General features: G+C 39.6%; 2 protein-coding genes across 2 annotated transcripts; one reads left to right on the forward strand and one right to left on the reverse strand.

Annotated features, from left to right (window-relative positions):
* The first annotated feature begins 222 nt into the window (after positions 1 to 222).
* thap4 (THAP domain containing 4) lies at positions 223 to 9,341 on the forward strand. Its single transcript, XM_063462840.1, has 5 exons — positions 223 to 332; positions 7,190 to 7,343; positions 7,668 to 7,777; positions 8,508 to 8,611; positions 8,744 to 9,341. The coding sequence occupies exons 1-5, from the start codon at positions 308 to 310 to the stop codon at positions 8,858 to 8,860; spliced, it is 510 nt and encodes a 169-aa protein (XP_063318910.1). The 5' UTR covers positions 223 to 307; the 3' UTR covers positions 8,861 to 9,341.
* A 561-nt stretch (positions 9,342 to 9,902) lies between these two features.
* On the reverse strand, positions 9,903 to 18,599 carry bokb (BCL2 family apoptosis regulator BOK b). The gene is made up of 5 exons (XM_063461903.1): positions 18,280 to 18,599; positions 17,558 to 17,872; positions 16,501 to 16,629; positions 12,622 to 12,785; positions 9,903 to 10,943 (listed from the first exon to the last, which is right to left on the reverse strand). The coding sequence occupies exons 2-5, from the start codon at positions 17,778 to 17,780 to the stop codon at positions 10,818 to 10,820; spliced, it is 642 nt and encodes a 213-aa protein (XP_063317973.1). The 5' UTR covers positions 17,781 to 17,872; positions 18,280 to 18,599; the 3' UTR covers positions 9,903 to 10,817.
* Positions 18,600 to 22,548: the final 3,949 nt, after the last annotated feature.

Here is a 22,548-nt window from a genome sequence, read left to right on the forward strand (position 1 = left end):
TTTATCAAACACCCGTTCTGCATGGTATGCTCTGGAGAGAAGAGGAATGAAAGCTGGACTGGTGTGACAGAGGAGAACGCTAGGGACAGGATGAGGTGGAGGCAAATGATCCGTTGTGGCGACCCCTAAAGGGAGCAGACGAAAGAAGAAAAAGAAGGGAGTACTTCTCTGTGCATACTACGTTTCCCAGGATGCCCTGCGTAAATCTACTTCATTCTGCGTCAACACCGCGATGTGCGTGCAGTGACGTTTCTGTAGTACTGGCTAAGTTTGTCTGTTTCGAAACCGACTGTAACCTCCTTAATTAATGGCCTGTTCTGTCAATAAAACGGGTAGGTTATTTTTATTTTTATTTTAAATTGAAAAAAATAACAACAACATTTTAACAGTTTAATACTGGTAGTTTTATTCTCAATCGTCATCAGCTTCTGTCAGCACAAGCTAACTGTGCTGACTTTTAATGTTACTTATTAAGACGTTTTTAAGTGTAGTATTTTTGTTTTCGTGTCATTCGAACTCTCTTTGCACTTTAACTCAAGCCAACTGCACAGTTATTTTTCTATCTTTAACTTAACCAAGCTAACTTCAAAGTTAGCCTCGTTAACAGTAAACAAACTACCACCGGAAGGACGGAGCTGCTCCTGTGACGGTCCTGTGAGGACAAGTCCTCAGTTTTATCTTTCATGTCAACAGCGTTTAGTTTTAAGGTTTCGATTTACATGAGAGGTTGTTTTAAAACGACGACCTTCGTTTGCAGCAACATTACGCCACCTAGTGCAGGGCTCTAGACTTTTTTCTTAGGTGCACCAGCACAAAAGTTAGGTGCACCCAAATTTTTCAACCGCGTCGCTTAACACCACAGTTTTACATGTTCGCTTAAACAAATTCTGTCCATACAGATAATATTGATTTGTAAATGATTAACTAACAATCTTGTCAATGCAAAGTTCTTTATTTGGAGCACAGTTCTACCAGAAAGATAAGTTACTGAAAAAGTGCTTGTGCTTAAGTGCTTTGGCACTCTTTGGCAATATTGTAGGCAATGTCAAACGTAATCATCATCTCGACCTCCTCTGATGGCCTGTTTGCTGCTGCCTGCTGCTAAAAAGCATGGGGAGAGGGGACACTTGGGTAGTGCATTTATCGCATCATATAATGTGTTTTCAGGATACACTGTGCGTTTTTAGCGTTTTGATTTGGAACGTATTAGCAGGACTGCCATGGTCTTTCCAAACTCATGACAGTAAATGCAGTGCATCATGTTGTCAGCTTTACTGTATCTTAACCAGGAAAACTGGTCAAACCACTCTCTTTGAAATACTCTGCATATACACTTTCCCCCTTTTACATTCAGTGGGCTCTGGCTCGGAGTCGATTGTATGTGGCTCATTATCTGATGCCGTCTCCAGACCAGTGTTAGACATAACCTGAGAGGTTGATGGTTCCGTGTCAGAGCACTGGCTATGAATTTCGGATGGATCAATCCTTAACTTAATGAAAAAGTTATAAATCGTTCTTTTCATCTTTTCTCATTACCCACAGCTACATTCACAGCCTAGGCTACTTACTAGGGCTGGGTATCGTCAATGATTTCTATAATCAATACGATTTGATTCAATTTTGACTCTGACGGGTTTAGACCACGATATGGGCATAATGTGTGTCTGACCACACAGACTTTGTTTTGGGGGTTTTTTTACTAAAATTTCAGCTTCAAGAACCAGCTCCTGCATATAAGATTCAGTAACAGAAATCCAACAAGAAACTACTAAGGAACAGTGAGGCATAAACCCTTTACGAGAGCAGCTCCCAAATGTGGGTCACAGTTTTCCTGCTCGACCTGGATACCTCACTGTGACCTGACCTGCAGGTCCGGAGGCAAGCACTTTCACAAGAGTGGCTGAACGAGGCCAAAGAGAATTACACAGCAGAGCTGATTTTTAGTGTGCTGAGACGCAGCAGTGCAGCAAAGATCTGAAATAACTTTGAGATCCTGCAGCCGAACAGTAAATATTTTGCAGTTTAGATCAGAGTGCTGACCATGTGTGCACAATCAAGCATGCGCTGATTAATGCATGTGGAGTTCTTTGCACTAATGTGAGACTAAATGAATACAGCACATTCGAATCAAGATCTGTATTCAGTGCATCATTACGGCCCTATTGTTGATTACTATTGATTACATTGTTGATTACTAGCCCAGACACTGGGTTTGTTTTCAGTCATTGTCTTGCTGTAGGATGAATCCCTGACCTACTAGGTGCATACCAAAGAGCACTGCAGAATGCTGTGGTAGCTGTTTGGGTTCAGGGTGCCTCTTACTCTGTACAAGTTACCGACCTTGGATCCAGCAAAACAGCCCCAGACCATCACACTTCCTCCTCCATGTTTGACAGTTGATGCCACACACTGTGGAACCATCCTTTTGCCTACTTGAAGCTGTACAAAGATTCTGCGTGATGAAGCAAAGGTTCCAAATTTTGATTCATCAGTCCATAATACCTTCTTCCAGTCTTCAGTACTCCAATAGCGGTGTTTCATGGCCCAGGCAAGCCCCTTTGTTTTATTCTGACATCTTAGCAATGGCTTTCTTGCTGCAACTTGTTCTCTCGCCCTGAAGTTCAAATTCATAATGGTTGTTGTTCACAACCATGGGTTGTGAACAACAGGGTTGGGACCAGAGTAGATGAACTGGATGGACAATCAACTTTGTCAAGTCAGCATTTGGCTTAAGTCACTTTGCTATGTCATTAAAAAACAACATCATACAGACTGGGTCCAGTAAACTAAAATCAACACTAATACCCGTTAAATGTAAATTTTAAAGGGTACTTACAAAAGTCAGTCTTATAAAACTGTCCACCTTTACAACAAATTCAAAGAAAAAAAAAGTTGCCTTAAACCACAATTATGAACCGGTATGCACGATTGCAGCTATACACACATATGGAAGGAGACACTACATAAATATTTGTCTCAGATTGCAAAGGCAAATCACGAGAAAAACAGAAAAGATATCACTCTGGGTGCAGAAGTGGACCCATGAGCAATGTTCCCTCTAAGCTGCGCGCGTGCGCAATTGCGCACTGCTGGCACGGTCTCTGCGCACAGAAAATCTGCGTTGCGCCCAAAAAAAAAAAAAAATCTAACCTGGATTGAAATTAAAATTAATACTTTAACAATTCTGTTTTGCAGTGTTAGTCAGTAAGTGACTGGCTGCTCCCGTATGGGATTAGAACGATGCCACCTTATCCCATAGTCCAGCCAATAATGCGATTCACATTCGTATATACGCAGCTAATCAATGTCGTTGACAGGCTATGACAGCGTTCTTATGTGCCGACACTGGTGTTTTAGCTAGCAAAGCGGCGTGGCTGATGTGGAGTGAAGCCACTTTAATGACAACGTGTACAACCACTGGAGATGTGAGCAGGACAGACGGAACAATTGACGGAAAAAGTGTGGACTTTATACCAGTTTTTAAATTGTGTTGATAGGCCACGTAAAACCAGAGTTATGATAAAAATATATGCAATGTTTGTTTTTTTCCTGAATACTGTCGTTGTTTATATTTACTGAAGGAAGAAACGGTAAAAACAGCGTTTTATAAGGAAAACGCTCAAAAGCGCTCTCCGCCTGTGAGCAAAAACAAAACCAAAAAACCCCCACTCTTTCCTATTGGTCGAAAAATGTACCATGTCAACCAATCAAAAAATGATAAGGCAACATGGCATTTAGCTGTTTAGGAAGGGGGAAAGTTTTAGGAGTGACGGCGGTGTTTTGAGATGTGAGAGATTTGCGACGTTTAGCGCAAATCTTGTGTAGTTAGTGTGTAGTGTAGTCAATAGTTTTGTTGTGTGTGTCAGAACAACGAGGCGACTACTGAGTGCTACAGGTGTTACAGGAGTGATACATCTCCTGTTGTCAGGCCTGCAGGTATCAGGCTGTTGTTCTCCTTTATCTCATAGTGGACAGAAATTATTTTTTGGAGTGGCACAAATAATTTCTGTGGCATCAAATTTGACGCAGAACAGCTGATTGTTCTGTAAATAGTTTGAAATGTTTATTTTAAAAAACGCCTTGGCTGCATTTTTAGGTAAACAGCTGCAAAAAACTTTGTTTGCATAACTCATTTACTTTTTTGAAGAAGTAACTATATAATTAATTGCCCAAAATTGGTCATTATATACTGTATTTTGCAGACAGAGAGTTACAGGACTCTCTCCCAGACCACAGACTCATACTCATAATACAAGTCAGAGCTTTATTTAAAAAAAAAAGAAGAAAGAAAGTTGTGTTTTCAAAATTGGAGTTCAAGTTATTTTTACTTCCAATAGTGTTAACATACTACACAGGTCATGAACAAGATTTTTTAAAATTTTCATTGTAAGTGGGCTAAAGCAGTTAATTAAAAGTAGTCTAACATAAATGTAAATGCTGTAATTTGATTATTTTAATAAACCATGTAACTTGGATGGACTAGATGCTGGCGTGACCACAGTGCACACGTATGATGTCACTCACAGTGGTCCAAGGGACCGCTCAGGGAGTTTGTGTGTTCGCTCAGACACATGAAAAATTAGAGGGAACATTGCCCATGAGGCACGTGCGCTGCATTTTCTGCACGTTTTAAATGGTGCCATTGAAGTCCGCCAAGTGAACAGGTGACTTAAAAAAACCACAGAGCTGGTAAAACATAAGATCAGCTGTGAAACTATATAAGGTACTGGTAAATTTTAGAAACCAGAGAGACAAGTGGAGAAGAACCAAAGGTGTTTTAGTTGGAACACTGAGAGCAGCTAAACTGGTTCTTCAGTTCACTTAACGGAGTCTGTAGCATGCGTGTGAAGATAAATTTAATTCTATTTATTTAGGAGGAGCGCTAACTCTAGCTGTGTTTTAAATAACACGTTAAATGCCTGTTGCGTTGCCTTATTTTTCTCGCACCTCTAAGGGAGGACCTAAGACGCCAAGCAAGAATAATAAGAGAGGGTGTGTATGTAAATAAATAAAGTGATTTCGTTCAGAGACTGGTTTAACATTAATTTCTCAGAATGGGCACTGCCTACCCCAGCCACCACTTCCAGCAGTTAACAAGTCTTGCCTCTAGTGAATTCCTCTTGATGTCTTTACTGTTTCGCTTTGTAGCGTGCAGCCTTAGTTGACTTTCTTCCACGCTCAGCCCTTTCCCTATGATGATACACCTCAGCTGCACTTTTAGAAGAAGATGACCTTCAAGGCTTTCTGTCCACAAAACCAGTAGGATGTCTTTTAGCTTGTTGAAAGGGCATATTTTATCAAATTCCATGACCTTTTTTCTTTTTCTTTTTTTCTCCACTAAATCCTACTGAGTAGTTTGGGTACTTAAACCTGACCAGACTCACACTGCAAACTCAAAGGAAAAATGGAAATAGGTGTCAGAAGGTATCAGATGATGGTGGTAAACTTTAATTCTCAAAGCTCAAATAAAGAGGGGTATAACATCTAAAAACAACATGGCTGAACATCACAAAGAAAATGTGAATCGGTGAGTTTATGGAAAAAGCAGATTTGCTGTAATGCCAGAGACTTGTAGTGCGCTCGCCCATGAAGAGTTCCACTATGCAGCGGACATTCCCCTTCACAAACTGGCACATTTGTACTCCAGTCATTTGCCTTAAAATCATCATTTTATTATTACAGTTTAAAAAGCTGTGACATTGTAAAGAGTGGGAAAAATAAGGGTTACAGCTAATAAAATAATTAACAGATGTCTCCTCCTTCCTATGCGGTGACTACAATAATTTTGCTTACAGTGCATCCAGAAAGTATTTACAGCACTTCACTTATTCTACATTTTATCATGTTACAGCCTTTTTCCAACATGGATTAAATCCAGTGTTCAAAATTCTACCCGGAAAAAAATGTGAAAAAAAAAAAAAAAAAGTTTGCTTGAGCCCCTTTGCCAGCAATTACAGCCTCAAGTCTCTGAGTTTGGTGCTACAAGCTTGGCAGACCTACTTTTGTGGAGTTTCTCCAATTATTCTTTGCAAAACCTCTCAGGCTCTCTCTCTCTCCATATATATATATATATATATATATATATATATATATATATATATATATAGATAGATAGATAGATAGATAGATAGATAGATAGATAGATATATATATATATATATATATATATATATATATATATATATATATATATATATATATATATATATATATATATATATATATATATTGTTTTGTTTTCTTTACCCAGTCATGTTTGTTGGCGGTTTGCTTGGAGACAATGCATGCCATGTACATCATGCTTCCTAAAATTGGTTAAGAGTGATTTGTGGATATTATCAGTCTCAGTAAATCTTAATTTGTTTTTAATGCTTTGTTCCACTGCACTGAATGACGTGACAAATTTAGCTCATCTTTTGTTTGCTTGGGAACATTTCTCTCTGGTAAAGTCTGCCTGTCCAAGTATCTGGCTCTCTATTATACCCATTTCTCTAAATGTGACATATTTTCCTGTGATTTAGCCTCAGACTTCTTCTTCTGGCTAAAAAATCTCCACATTTGTTGAAACTGGCCAAAAAGCTCATTCTTTTAAAGCCATTTTGGATGGAAGCTACTGTTTGGCATGTAGTGTTGTGTTTTCCTTCTTCTGGTTCCCTAAAAATAGATGTATGCAAGTTTGAACGTTCCTGTCAGAGGTTTTTTCCCTGCCTCTAAATGGTCTTTGAGTCTGCACGTAGTTAAACAAAGAGCGTGGGTTATCTTACTTAACGAAAGTGTGTGCAGTTTGCTTTTATCTCTGTCCATCTGATAAACAAAAATGTGTTCTGTGCTTGACTTTCTGACTGTTTTTTTTAAGTAATAAGAAAAAATTCTAGTGGAAGTTTAAAAAGTTGAAAAATCCTAATCTTTTTGATTAAAGAGAGCTTCTGTTAAATATATTTGGTATTAAACATTATCATGCCATGATAATGCCATGACAATAAAGACATTTTTCTTTTAACTGAAGATTGTTTAGATTTTAAGTCTATCCGCCCAAGGAGCAAATCAAACAAATCTAGTTTGAATCCTTCAGAAAATGATTCTGTTACATGATTACATGATGAAGCTTATTTTTTCTTTTCATTTTTTTTATAGTAATGCTGCGTAATTAGTTTGTTTGTGTCTTGTGCTTTATCTTTTTAACCATCAGTGGAGCTGAACCCCACCCTCCTCCCTCTGGAATGGCTTCTGGGTACCTGGGAGTGTGATGAACCAGGAGAGGGCTCCTTCCCCACCATAAAACCTTTCCGTTACACAGAGACGCTGCATTTCAGTCATGTAGGACAACCAGTCATCAACTTCATGTAGGTTATATGAAGAAGTGGCAATTCAAGTAATAACAGATATTTATAGATTGGAACATTTAGTCAATATAACTGCAAGATCACTGGCTGTTCTGCACGTCAGAATATCTTGCGAGTGAACTGTGTGACTTTGAGTTCAGTGTTTCAAGAGAACAGACTCATAAATTATGCTTAAGTTTAACACGCTGGAAAATGTCTTTTGTGTAAGTGTTAAGTTTGTGTATTTCATGTAAATTCAACTGGAATAAAATTAATAAAATCTGCCGATAACGAGAGTTCGTCGCCGGACGTCACATGATCTCCCACTGATGTCGTGTTTTACAGGTTCAATGCATTTCATGCTGAGTCTAAGAAGCCAATGCACAGAGAGTGCGGGTTTGTTCGAATGCAGCCGGGGACTAACAGAGTGGCCTTCATCATTGCACAGAACTCAGGTGAAATTCACGTCATTGTATTCACCTTTTTTTTTTTTCATCAGATTGGACTCTGGATCAGTTGTAAAGGTCATGTGATGTGATGAGTCCAGATGTACCTTTTGTAAATGTGCATCAGCCTCGCTCGTCATCACCAGTACCCACCCCACAAGCCTGTAGCCCCTACAACCTGATGGGGTGTTGTCGTCACAGGATTTTGAAAATGATACCATTGATGTGTCCACCAGGAGGCTGAGGGGTAACACTGGTCTCAGCACTGGTGGCCACCAGTATTTTTAAATGAAGGTGAACTGACAAAATGTTTAAAAATGTTATTACAGTGCTGGTAATTTTCTTTTTTTGCTCTGGATAAATCCTGTTTAGGGGACCAAAAGTGTTTCTCAGTGCAAAAAAAAAACCCCACAGTAATGTCTGGATTGTGTTTGGCTGGCTTTTCCTGGTATTCAGGCTTACAGGGACATGGCTGAGTAAATGTTGTTGAGAACATCTGTGTTTTCCTGCTATGACATTCAATAATAACAGGAAAGCAAACTATTTCAAACAGTATTTTTCTCTTATTTTTGTCTTATCTCAAATGTCAACTTTTTATGCATTTCACGTTTGCCCAAAATCTTACTGCAGTGATAAAAAGCTTTTATTAGATCACATTTGTGGCAAATTAATTTTTTTTTCCCAGTGATTTACCCTCCTTTCAATTCCCACACGATACCCCTTGTGTCGTCTGCTGCAGGTCTGGTGGAAATCGAGGAGGGAGAGCTGACAGGGCAGCAGCTGAGCCTGCAGTCCCAGCAACTAGCCCGAACCTCTTTTGCAAAAGAGCCTTACGTAAAGCAGGTAAAGCTAATCCCGAGTCTGCAAGACGCACTCACTGAGCTGCAGAAATAAGAGGATTAAATATGACACTTGGCCATCAAACCTCTTGTGATCAATAAAATGACTCCTGCTCGCTTTTCCTTCTTCTTTTAGATTTGCAGAGTGTTTCAGCTCCGGCCCGACGGGAAGCTGGAGCAGACAGTTTCTATGGCAACAGACAACCAGCCCCTGATGCAGCACTTGCGCATCACCTACCGTCGATCGTCTTGAGCGAGCAGGAGGGCTTCTCATGCACTGAAATAAGTTTCCAGATACATAAATATATCTGGAAACACTCGATCAATAATTCCAGCTGTGTAAGGGAAACATGAACAAATCTACAGAGATATACTTCTATACTGTTATGTGGTTAAAAGGCTGTGGTATAACCTGTTGAACTGAAATAATCAAACTTAATCTTAACCACTAGTTAAACATCACAGACAATATCAGGATGTTCATGGTGTATATTTAATCTGTAAAGCTATTTCAATGTGAAGATAATAGAAGCTAAAGCAGCTGGAGGCATTGCACTGTCCTTTGAATGTGGGCTTCAGGGTTTTTTTTCTTTTACCGAGTGGCACTATGTAGAAAACAAAATGACTATTTAAGGCCACTGTTTTCACATGTGTGCTCACAGACATCCATGTCTGCGAGGGGGCAGCTTCACTGTTCGTGTGCTGGATAAATTAAATTACTCATTTTGTCTTTGCTTGTTTGAGTCTATTAATGTGTTTCTGTCCTGATGGATGATACAAATCTGATTAGCCTGTGTTAATGCACTGCAACACACAACATCAGCACTGGAAACACGAGAAGACACCGCAGGCTGACACATGATGACGGTTACAGCCATGGTTTTTAAATAGAAAGAGCCATATGATGTAAACACAGAGCTGAGATTGTGGAGCACCTTGAGGAACAGTTAAAGTTCTGATGTCTTTAGTTGCATGCTATTATAAATCATGTAAACTTCTATTTGTCTCTCTATTTTCTTACCTTTGTAAGAAGAGGGACAAATTGGGTAAAGGAAGCGACTAATTCCCTGCAACAAAGGGGTCCTGTTAACACCTTTTCCACCAGTTGTCTGCCTCGGGTTTTCAAAATTACCTAAGCCGCTTCTTTTTAACCAAATCCAACTCTTCCTCGGTGACCCAGGCAGCAATAAACACCCTCACCTCTTCACCCTACAGGGCTGTTCTTTACCACCTCTAATTCCTCACAGCAAGGGTAACGATGCGCCTGTAATAACAAAAGCATCACAAAAGTCCCGTCTGCGAAGGTTGAAGTTTATTATAGGTTTCATAAAAACTTTTAGACACACACATTTATAAGTTCACACTTAAAGTGACACCCATCACACGCAATCATCCTAAACAGCTGCTGTAGTGGCGTCCTCATACTGCAGTGGTTTGAAATACAAGTCATTAAATAAAAAAATAAAATCATAAATAGACTATTTACAGATCTAAAAGGAAATCAGTGTCCACAAAAATATGCACATTCATGGTAACATTTATATATTACCATTCCTCGAGTTCTTTGGCCAAAAATAAGCGCAATGAGATCCAACGTTTCTCTTCGTTATTTTTAAATGGATCATATTTGTAAAGAGACTCTTTGTGCTTTGGTGAAGTACAATAGAGTTACTCCATGAAGTGTAAACAGTTGAATCCACCTGACATTACTCTTGAGGCGTGAACTCACTTTTTCAGACTCAAACCTCACAACAGGACCCAGCCAGCTGAGCGTCAGTTTCATCACAAACACAGTTTTCGCCTCTTTAAGTGTGAATATTCTGAGAAACACCACATTAAAACATCTGAGTGTTTGTCTCTGGAGTATGAACAGCCTCACGTTACAACACTGGAGAAGCCTTGCTTACTACACCGGTTAAAGCAGTAAGATAATACATAGAGGCGGAGTGATATGCTCTTAAATGTCACGGTGACTACTCTTTGGATGAAGGGCAACCACTTCACGGGCTCGGCCGACACTGAGAGAACACAAACATTTGTTGGTCAAACATTTGCTGATGGCCATACATAACAGCAGACTGAAATCTACCGGCAGGCTCAATCCCCATCAATCACAGCGACCCTCTCCACTCCAGCTTTTTATTGACAAGTCTGAGATTTTAATCCCACACATGACACCCCCACCGTCCCACCTCCCACATGCTGTTCGTTCATGGCTCCTTCATGATGTAGACATACATCGTGGTGAGGAAGCACTTGAGGGACTCAAAGGCAGAGGACAGCCAGTTTTCTTCAGGGGAAAAATCCTTTTTCACCACACATTTTGTGATCTCCACCTTAAAAAAAATGGAGATAAAAGGGATATTTAAAAAAAAAAAAAAAAAACTTGTTAAATTTCTTGAAGTATAAATATTAAAAGGGAAACTTTGTGCTTCCATTTATTTTCTGATATATACAAAATTTTACACATACACTTTCAGAATGCACTGCAGCAATGGTGGACACTCATATTGAATAGGAGGTGTTTGTGCAAGTAATTCCTATGAGCCAAAGAGCATCAGATGCTTTGCACACTCCATTTCAGATGAGGGGTTTTTTTTCCTACTCTTGAATCTGTATGACGTCAGTGATAGCAGATTTTTTCATCAGTTCTGGCTAGTCGCAATTGGAAACAGCCAATCATAAGAAAGGAAGAGAATTAGATAGCCGACGAACTAAGGAGCTACTGCGAGGACTGATCTAAGGTCAATAAAGATTATTTTGAACTGTGAATCATGCAAAACTACCCTAGTACAGTCCATGAATAGACATAGGAGCTGGAAAAGAGCAGACTAGATGCATTTTAGAGAAGAACAGAGTTTTTAGCACTTAAAAATCACACTTAATGTGTGATTAAATTGCAGTTATTGGAATTACCTTTAAAATCATAAACAATGCTGCGCCGTGCTACCTCGTTGAACTCCTTAGTCCATATACCCCTAGGAGAGCTCTAAGATCATCAGGACAATTACCCTTAGTGCAGCCTAGATCCCGGCTAAAAACCAGAGGTGACCGTGCTTTTGCCCTGGCAGCCCCGAGCCTCTGGAACAATCTTCCTGCTGCTATTCGCGCCTCTGATCCCCTCTATTCATTTAAATCTCAGTTAAAAACTGTTTGACCGAGCGTTTTCAGTTAGTTAGTGCACATTCCCTATATTTTACCCTTATGTTATTTATCTTCTACTAATGTTCCACTGTATAAAAACCCCCCACCTTATATTTTATCTTCTAAACTATGCTCTAATGTTTTATTTCTTATTTTGTCTGTATTTTTTTTTTGGGGGGGGGGGGTTTGTACTCTGTTGGAGCCTTTTATCTTATATCTTATGTTTTAACCTTGTTGTGAAGCACTTTGGTGTACCTTCGGTTTTAAATGTACTATATAAATAAAGTTGTATTGTTACAAATAACAAAATTAACTGTTTTATTATCTCAGTATTTTACTTCTAGTCTATAGATGTCACTAGTATTACAGTTTTTGTTTTCTACCTGAATTTGTGAGTCTGAAAGAAAAAAAGTTGTAAAATTAATGTTACTGAGGAAATCAAATGAGTTAAATGTCATAATGCCATTTTACTAGTGGCATTTATTATTGCAATCTGTTGCCTCTTTTGTCAGTCCACTAAAAGTAAAAATACTGTCTCACACACACTAAAGTAAAATAAAACCGAGTTTAAATCAAGCATGAGAATGATCCACTTTACAGCAGAAACTTTTCATCAAATCATCCAGCAGGAAGCCAGAGTAAGCAAATAACATCCCCGTATCTCAGACTGCTGAAAGCAGACGACTGAAAGCTGACTGAGCTTCATGCACAATCAGCATGTTTGTCAAGCATGTACAAAGCAGTGCATCAAATTCAAATCCCTCCCCCCCCCCCCAAAAAAAAACAAGCAAATGCAAATCGCTGTTGTATCTCAAATTCCTTTTTATGCATTTCATGTTTGCCCAAAATTTTGCTGAGGCAGAAACTTACCCATCCTCCCCGTCTCTTCAGCCAGGGAACCAGGAATTTGCGGACAAACTGTCCCAGACTGTCCACTAAGATGTGCACTGTAGCCGGATGGCCTTGTCTGACACAGTCCACTGCCAGGGCTCCAGCTACCGCAAACATGGACACCACCTTACCCCATGTTATGCCTACAGGAAAAAACAGACACCAGTGGATTATGGTTAATTATTCTATATCTGTGTATCTGTGCTTCCACAGTTCAAGCTGATCTGGATTTTGTTTATCTGCAGCCACCGAAAATCAAACTGCTATCTTTACCTCACTGTAAACATTCCCTCCCACACAAAGCAACGCCCGTCACTTTCCAGCTACATATTCTGTGACCTGACAGGAAACACGGAGGGCAGTTGGTGCACCTTGTAAATATGAAAGTCAACAAAATGGTGTTAATGCTATCGATAAGGCCATGCCAGGCTGTAAAATAAACAGGTTTAGACTGCACTGCGACTGACGTAGTTTCAGATACGGGAAGGTCAACAGGTTCAAAACTGAACTGTGAATGGAGCAGAAGCAGCGGAGCTGGAAAAGACCAAGTATTTGTCCCGTTACTACTTTAATTTAATTCCAAGAGGCACCGACCTCAAAACAGTCCAATATGATAAATGACAGCATCCGGCCACTCCAGGCAAAGTTTCCAGTGCAAAGAGGGATTGTTATAACGAACGTCAGTGATGCAGTGCAGGGCTTAATGGCATTGGCCCCCTTTAGCCCTGCTTGCATTGTCATGGTTGCTCCTTAGAGCTGAGCCACAGCCTCTGAGTGTGGCTATTAAAGGATAGAGCTCTGGGTGAGCTTAAATGAGATAACTGTCCGTGGAAGCTGTCAGAGCACGTCATGTCTCCCTCCCTACTGAGAAGCGGGCCAAGAATAGAGACAAGATTGCCGGGGATAAAGCTGGAGAAGAGGAGGGTGGAAAGAGAAAGAACAGAAGTGGGAGGCAGGTGAAGATGGATGGAGGAGAGATGAGCCGTGTTGATTTTAACTGAAGGCGACCACAGAACAGATGACTGCTTCCAAAGAAAGATATGTGGATATGATCCACAGATGCCATAAAAATGTCATTCCTTTATGTCCACCACAAAGTAATGGCTAACTAAAAGCTTAAAGGGTGGTTTTAAAACAATCTCGAGACTGCAGGAAAAACACACATGCCTTTTTTTTCCTTTTTCTTTTTTTATTTATAGTCAAGTTCCAACCCGTCCCAGAGGGCTGGGACTGCCTGGGTTCACCAGTTTGTTGTTCTTGAGGAGGAATCCCACGCCGTTTCTAAAAATGATACCCTCGTGACGTCAAAAAGAGCAGACATTTATCCAGAACACAAGCATGAAAATGTCATTAACCAAGTCTGTGTTTGATCTTTCCTGGTCCCGCACCAAAGTTTTACCAGACTCTCTAATCTATTCCCGAGGCGCATACAGAGGACATAAAGTCACTCTTTATTTGGATCCTTCAAAATGTCATTCCTTCTTTGGACGGTTTACAAAACACAGCTGTTGTCAAGACAACTTAAAAAAAAAAAGAAAAAAAAAAAAGAAAAAAAAAAAAAAAAGCACAAGACCAAGACCAGCATGATCGACTTCAACCAAATAGACTCAACTAGAATTTAACCGACAGGCTTTTTGACACATTTGTTCTGCAATGTTGTCACTAAATTAGCACAAATCACTCCTAGCCAGGAATAACAGGAAGAACCACTTAGGCTGTTTAGCCAGAGGTAACAACCGTGAATCAAGTAAGAAATTCCACATTCAAGCCAGAGCCAGCTGCTGTTGTCCTAAGCCATTTCTTCTTGGTTTTAATCTAATGAACCACAGGAATAGCTAACCATATATTTTTTATTAAAGAAACAAGTACATCAGAAAGTGACAGCTGAGGCATAGCAGTTTGGTGACAACCTTGGACACATGCAAAGGAAGGATAGTGGATATACTAGGCAAAGGGTGTTGAACATGGAGCTGCCAGGTAGGAGGAAAAGGGCAAGACCGCAGAGAAGTTTCATGGATGGCACAATGTTATTTATATGACTTAATATGGGAGAGGGTGAGACAGAGGAGGATGCTAGGGATAGGGTGAGATGGAGGAGATGACCTGCTGTGGAGCCTCCACGGGAAGAGCAAGAAGAAGAATATGAAGAAGAAGAGGTGCAAGGAAGAAGATGTTGCTAAGCTACATCAGCATAGACTGAGACAGGATAACATTTAGCAGAGGAAGCAGAGGATGTTTATCTGTTCCCAGCTCATTAACTTTGGAATAACTAACAAAGATGACTCAAAGTTCACTTTAAAAAAAAAACAAAAAAAAAAAAACTCTAGATCTTAGCAAAAAAAGAGGGAGTAAATAAACAAAAATTAAAATAACAAAAACAACAAAAATATTTTCACCTATTGGCCAACTTATTTTAAAAATTATGGCTGGTATCATCCCAGAACTCCACTGGTGTAGCCTGCAAATTTTTACATAAGGGTATTAAAGTAAGGCTGTGTCTATGTTAGACTGGATGTAATAATAATAATAATAATTAATAATAATAATAATAATAATAATAATAATAATAATAATAATAATAATAATAATAATAATATTATTATTATTATTATTATTATTATTATTATTATTACATCCAGATGAATTATTTGCCAAAAACAACACCTGAACTATGTGAGGACACAATTACAAGATTTACTCCGAATTTAAAAATCACACCACCAAAGAGCACAGCTGGAGCTCGTGATTTTCTTTGTGCACAACAGCAGTTGCTTCTGTATCTGTGCAAAATTTAAGAACAAAAAATCAAGAAAATGCAGACAAAATTAAGCATCAGAATTATGTTACATATCTTATAATTGCCTAAATGATTCTTTTTTCAGCTTTAGCCTTATTTGGAAGAGATCACCACAGCGGACGGATGAGCACACCTACATCTACACTCGATAACTATCCTGAAGGAACCCACCCAGGGATTTGTGTCTCCTAGATTTTGAACCATCTTCGTTAGCACACTATGGAGTTAGCAACTAGCTTTCTTAGACTAACAGTGACTACAATTCAACCTCGTACAGCCATCCGTCCTTCATTCTATTTTCTTAAATGCCCATCCAACCAGACTCGAGCCTGTCCCGGCTGACAGCGGGCGAGAAGCAAGCTACCCCTAACGTAACATACACATTTTAGGGTTACAGAAAGAAACCAGAAGTAACATGGAGGAAAACTCAAAGATAACCTAAGAACATGTAGGCTCAGAAAGGTCAAAACTCAGAAAAGCCAAAAACCAACTAGAGAATCCAAAATCTTTTCTTAGGCAACACCGTTATCCCCTGCCACTCTGCATTAATTTTCCTTCCTGTGCATCTTTTTGAGAGGCCCAAGATGGGACATGCTGGCTTACACTTTAACACTATGCTACATTAAGCCATCCATCCATTTTATACTGCTTATCCAGTTCAGGTTACACCCTGTGCAGGTCGTCAATCTGTCACAGGACTACTCTATATTAATTAAAGAAAAATATTTGAGTTCTCTTAGCAAGACACGACAACGCTACCAACGAAGCCCTTTTATGTTCAGCATCCACATCCCAAACTTGGGCTCAATTTAGTAAACTAATGTCTAAACATAGAAACTTGGATGTAGGACTAATTATGTGTTTCAGATGGAGTCTCACTCCACCTACATCTGATTCGCACCCACTCGCTCTGAGCCGAATGAGTCTGGTGAAAGCTGCAGAGGTCCACAGTCAGTGCCTCCATAAGCAGTCAGCAGTGAAGGTCACTTCCTGTGCTCTTTTGATTTCTACTGCGATGCATCATCATCATCAACACTCTGAGCTTCATAACAGCCTTGTACCTGCTGAGAAAATCTCTGTTGCTACACCGATGAAGGCATCCGAAACCATGTTCTCCATGGCAACAGAAATGTTGAGCTGCCGCGCCACGTTCCTGTACAAACTGGGCTGTATACACTCCAGCTCATCGCCTAGGTAACAGAGGGAGAGCAGAAATAAAATAAAAAAAAAGAAAAGAAAAGGAGAAAAGTCTGTTAGGATGTGAATCTGAGCGAAGGAGATTAAAAACAGGTGAAAGTGTACCACGTCACACATTTTAACCTGCTTGAATATTGAATTCAAACATTTCACGTGACAAGAGTTCCCTCAGATACCCGTGTGCTGAGAAAAGATAGATGTGAAGAGGAGGGCTGGACCACTGCTGCCTGGTTTTGGTTCAAGCTGTTCTCACACATGCAGATAGAATCCTCGACTCATCATTTGGTCTGAGCTCATCAGAGCTTCAAATGCTCAGTACAGGCTGTATAGACATGTGGAGTATAAGCCTAAAGTGTTGCTTTAATATATTGCAAATGTAGCAAATACTCCAGACACAGGATCATAATGTAGGTGATCAGCAAATTCAGTCTCTAATCATTCACAATTTTCTGGTTTCTTTACCATTCTCTGAAAGCAGGTGTAAATTCATTACAGCCATTGCTACTTTCTGACATTTTATGGGCCAAACAAATAATCAATTAGTTGAGCAGCTAATCGGCAGATCGTGAAAATGGATTGCATGTTAGATTGCAAATGCATGAAATGTAATGTCAATCATTTCTGATATGCTTAAACACAACATTTTCTTTCATTTTAAGTATGGACAAGAAGAAAAAAATATCCCAAAGATACCCTTTATCCTTTTTTTATCCTATTTTTGATAAGGATCTGGATTTCATGTCCCAAACTTTACTTAACTCTGATAATGAATTCTTAGTCTTCCCGCCTACTTACTTGTAAATGTCATGCTATTTTCATGACAGCACTAATAATGAAGCAATCAGTTCAAAAACTGGCAAATTCCAACAAGGCAATCATGGTTCAGAGGTCATTGATAAGGTGGCATTTATGGAAACTTACCAAGACAGAGAAGCACCATAGACACTTCAGCCAGCGCTGCATTTGAGGGAGAAAAATTGAGATCAGTTTTAGACCATCCCAACCCGTTCTGGTTGAGCCTCGACAAGATGTAGTCTCTGCACAGCGCCTTAGACTGGGTCACCAGCTCCTTCTCGGTCAGTGATCGGTCAAACACATCCAGGACCTCTGCAGCAAACACTGAAGACCTGCGCAGGACCTCCATGTCCTCATGAAGGGTGAGGGGGATCTGTAAGTCAGAGAGCCTCTGACCTCTTTCAATCAGCTCAGAGTTCAGTGGTGAAGATAATATGGCAGCTATGAGGAATAGGAGTAGATGAAAAGAGGTCAGATAAGAGGAAAACGAAGCAGGTGATTAAAAATCCCTGCTGCTACTACACACTTATTTTTTTTTTAATTCACAAGAATGGTGGGTGAGTGTATAAAGACATTTGGAGTCTAAAACGGGAGCAGAAACTTACATAAGAATATGATGGAGGCGTTATTGTTGTGAGTCACATGGTGGGATAGTCAACTTATTGCTACACTTCTTGGATTATGCAACAACAAGCGGCGATACCACAAAATGACTGAGGAAATATTTTGTTTCCCAGTCTCAGTATAACACACACACACCCATCGAGCTTTTTTCACTGCAGTCACAACTTAACCCTAATTTTGAATCCCTGAACCGCTTTAACACGCGAGAAAAAGACCACGCTTACCATCAGCATATCCACATGATGACAAACACCCGCGCCTGATGTCGCAAACGCGATTTATCCGATAATGGACCTCCGATTTATTAATTAGTAGACGTTTCAGAGCGAATCTCTGAGGTCTTTCAAACAAAGCTGGACTGTCAGAGCAAGCGCATAAAAACTCCTCCACTGTTCAGACAAACCGGCCCAGACAATCAAGCAAACAACAGGCGAAGTTCTGCTCTCATTTCCACGCAGACAGTGGGTCCACTTGTTTCTCCGAGACGCACCGACCGAGGAGAGGGAGGGAGGCGGGTGGAGGACGCCTACCTGTTGTTCCACCTTGCCATTGGCGCGCGGTGGGTGTGCTCGTTTCAGAGCCGGGAAAAGCCCGGATAAGGAGTTTGACAGCCGCCGCCTCCCTCCCACCACAAGCAGCTTCTCACCCCGGCGGACAGAGGGAGACAATTCAACTGTAACTACTTTCATTCACAAATCTGAGGGGCGATTAGCTCGGCTTTAATAGAATAGCCAGTTCGTTTGAATTTCTAATAATATTCAGCCTTTTAAAAATAGTTTTCAACACACTGATGCAAATCACCATTATGCTGTGATTTGAGCACAGGTGTGACTCAGGAGACGATCACCTGCCAAAGTTTATGTAACTGTTCCTGAAGCCAGAATTGTGCCACTGTCAATCCCCTGCAGAGCTCCTACACGCCGCTAGATGTCCCACTCTGCATGTGAGAATAAGCTCATGGGTGTTGTTTGGTAATATCTATGTAGATTTACTGCATTGCATCCTGATCTTTTTATTTGTTTATCTATCTAAGATAATGACATAAGATAGGATAACTCTTTATTGTCATTGCACTGTCATACTTCGTACAAATACAAAGAAATATTTGCTACAGTCATGGAACACAAAAGAAAAAACTCTTAATGTCTTTATATTTTCTGTCATCTATTCAGTCAAAGAAGACCAGTTATTTTTGTTGTTGTTGTTTTCTGCTGTGTCTGCATTTTTGACCAGGACATGTCCTTCAACGCACATATTAAACAAATATGTAAGACTGCTTTCTTCCATTTGCGCAACATCTCTAAAATTAGAAATATCCTGTCTCAGAGTGATGCTGAAAAACTAGTTCATGCATTTATTACTTCCAGGCTGGACTACTGTAATTCACTATTATCAGGATGTCCTAAAAACTCACTGAAAAGTCTTCAGCTAATCCAAAATGCTGCAGCAAGAGTACTGACAGGGACTAGAAAGAGAGAGCATATTTCTCCTGTATTGGCTTCCCTTCATTGGCTTCCTGTTAAATCCAGAATTGAATTCAAAATCCTGCTCCTCACATACAAGGTCTTAAATAATCAGGCCCCATCTTATCTTAATGACCTTGTAGTGCCATATCACCCTATTAGAGCACTTCGCTCTTGCTCTGCAGGCCTACTTGCTGTTCCTAGAGTATTTAAAAGTAGAATGGGAGGGAGAGCCTTCAGTTTTCAGGCCCCTCTTCTGTGGAACCAGCTTCCAGTTTGGATTCGGGAGACAGACACTATCTCTACTTTCAAGATTAGGCTTAAAACTTTCCTTTTTGCTAAAGCATATAGTTAGGGCTGGACCAGGTGACCCTGAATCCTCCCTTAGTTATGCTGCAATAGACATAGGCTGCCGGGGATTCCCATGATGCATTGAGTTTTTCCTTTCCAGTCACCTTTCTCACTCACTATGTGTTAATAGACCTCTCTGCATCAAATCATATCTGTTATTAATCTCTGTCTCTCTTCCACAGCATGTCTTTATCCTGTTTTCCTTCTCTCACCCCAACCGGTCGCAGCAGATGGCCGCCCCTCCCTGAGCCTGGTTCTGCCGGAGGTTTCTTCCTGTTAAAAGGGAGTTTTTCCTTCCCACTGTCGCCAAAGTGCTTGCTCATAGGGGGTCGTATGATTGTTGGGTTTTTCTCTGTATTTATTATTGTGCTATCTACTGTACAATATAAAGCGCCTTGAGGCGACTTTTGTTGTGATTTGGCGCTATATAAATAAAATTGAATTGAATTGAATTGAATTGTGTGTGTGGATGTGTGTATGTACTTGTTTAAACATCTTTTTGAGGACCAAAAATTAGTATCCCACTATACCTGTGGGGACAACAGTCACTTCTGAGGACAAAATGCCAGTACTCACAAATTTGAAAGCGTTTTTGAGGCTCAAAAATTGTTGTGCAAACATGGGTTCAAACAATGTGGACACAGGAACTCAAGAGAAAACTGGATTTTAAGTGTAGCACACTGAAACTGTTAAAAAAAAAAGTTGTAAAAAACAAATACAAAAATTCAGTATTGTGATAAATGTTAGTGTGAAGATGCTCTGGTTATAAAAGGTTAAACTATAGCTGGATTTGAAACTATGAATGGTCTCTTGTATCCTTGCTTTTTCTCCTTTATCATGATTCTATATTTCAATCGGTTAAAGACGTAATTTTCCTTACATGTTGATTTTTTTGTATAAGTGTAGGTGTTAAATAAGCTGTAGTTTTAACCTACATCCTTTCACATTTCTTTTTTCTTTTAATCCTTATAAATGAACCGAATAAAGATAAAGATTTTATTATTTTTTATTGTAAGCTAAATGCACAGAAAGATGATTTACAAAGTCAAATCTCAGCAGAGGATTGCAAATGAGCTCCTGCTCAAACAAGGACGCCATGCCTCCGATGATCACACTACACATGCTTAATGTTTATGTAACACCTGCCAAGTTAAACTCTGACAGTATAAATATTCCAGACATGAGGACTAAATGCTCAGAGGCCAAAGGAACATTGTGTCACTGTGTTTGTCTGGACAGAAAGATTAGAGAAAGACCTCAGAGTGAAATAAAATCCCACGAGAACCAAAGTGATACAAAAAATAAACAGAAAACGTTTTTTTAATGCCAAAAACATAATTGCAAAACTTGACACTCGACAGACAAAAAGCAACTTGGGGACCTTTTTTCAGTTTGGTCAGGGATACAGCTCTGACACATAGTCAGTCTGAATAACTTCTTGCTGCACATTATGTAATTTATTTGTTATTCTACACTCTTGTGGAATAAAGAAACATCTTGTCCTTTAGGTCTGCAGCAGAAGGGCTGGAAAACTACAGTTTCAGGAAGACAAACGCACATGTACAACACACACATATTTTGAATTTCTTCTTCTGTAACTCAGAAAGCAATCGCACACCAGACGTGTGTCTTGTCTGCCACTTTTACCCCCCTTTAGACAAAAAAAAGAAATTAAAAGTGGCAAATGGTGGCCCTTCCTCCTCAAAACCAAGCTAATAATCTGCAAACAGATTAGACTTCTGCATGGTGATTCCCTGAAAGAGTGTTTACCTCTCTTGGCATGCTGATTATTGCTGATGCAGGCTTTATTCACATAAGGATTAGATGAAGCATTATAAAGTTAAGTCATTGTTTTCACTGGGAGTGCACTTACTTGTCCAAACTCAGGTGAATGGGAACATATGATCTCAAAAGATTTTCAGTGTGGCTTCTTGGTCCAGTCAGTTTTGCACAATAAATTAATTTTCAAGGCTTTAACGTTTAAATGCATGATCAAAAATTAAAAAATAAATACATTTATAGGGTCAGACACCTGCAATAACTTATTAAAAGTCCAACTTAAATACTTTTCTATATGTAAAGGGAATCAGAATAGGTAAAGTGAGACTATAATGTGTTTTGCAGTATTTTGTATAGTATTTTGTTTCTAAATTACTTTCTGTATACTGTTTACATGATCAAAATTAACTGAACAAATCCAAAAAAATTAATAAATAAAACCAAGCTTGAACTCAGAGCACTGAATGGATTTTTGTAGAATACCCACAATATGAAAAAGTTTTGTCAGGCTTTTGAAATTCCTCACCTAAAACTTGCCACTGAAATGTTACTCAAGATCACAGACTCCAGTTATTTTCCATTGCAGACAGGCACCTGTCTCAGTTATTAGCAAAACAGTTGCCAGATAAGTGATTTTATTGTAAGAAAACAGTGATAAGAAAGAAAAAACCTTTTCACACATATGATCAGTATCACAAACCTGAATTTTCACATACATGGGGAGGGGAGAAGAAAAAGAAAAGTGCCTTTCAGCTCCAGTGTTTGGTAGTGTCTCTACAGTTTTGTTTAGATGGGCTGCAAACAAGCAATGGATTAAAAATGACAATGCTGGGGTATTTATACATAAACGTAACGAATTGCATAACTCGGTCACTGCTAACCACACGTGAACTCGATTGT

This window comes from Pelmatolapia mariae, linkage group LG18, assembly GCF_036321145.2.
Source record: "Pelmatolapia mariae isolate MD_Pm_ZW linkage group LG18, Pm_UMD_F_2, whole genome shotgun sequence".
Classification (NCBI taxonomy): domain Eukaryota; kingdom Metazoa; phylum Chordata; class Actinopteri; order Cichliformes; family Cichlidae; genus Pelmatolapia; species Pelmatolapia mariae.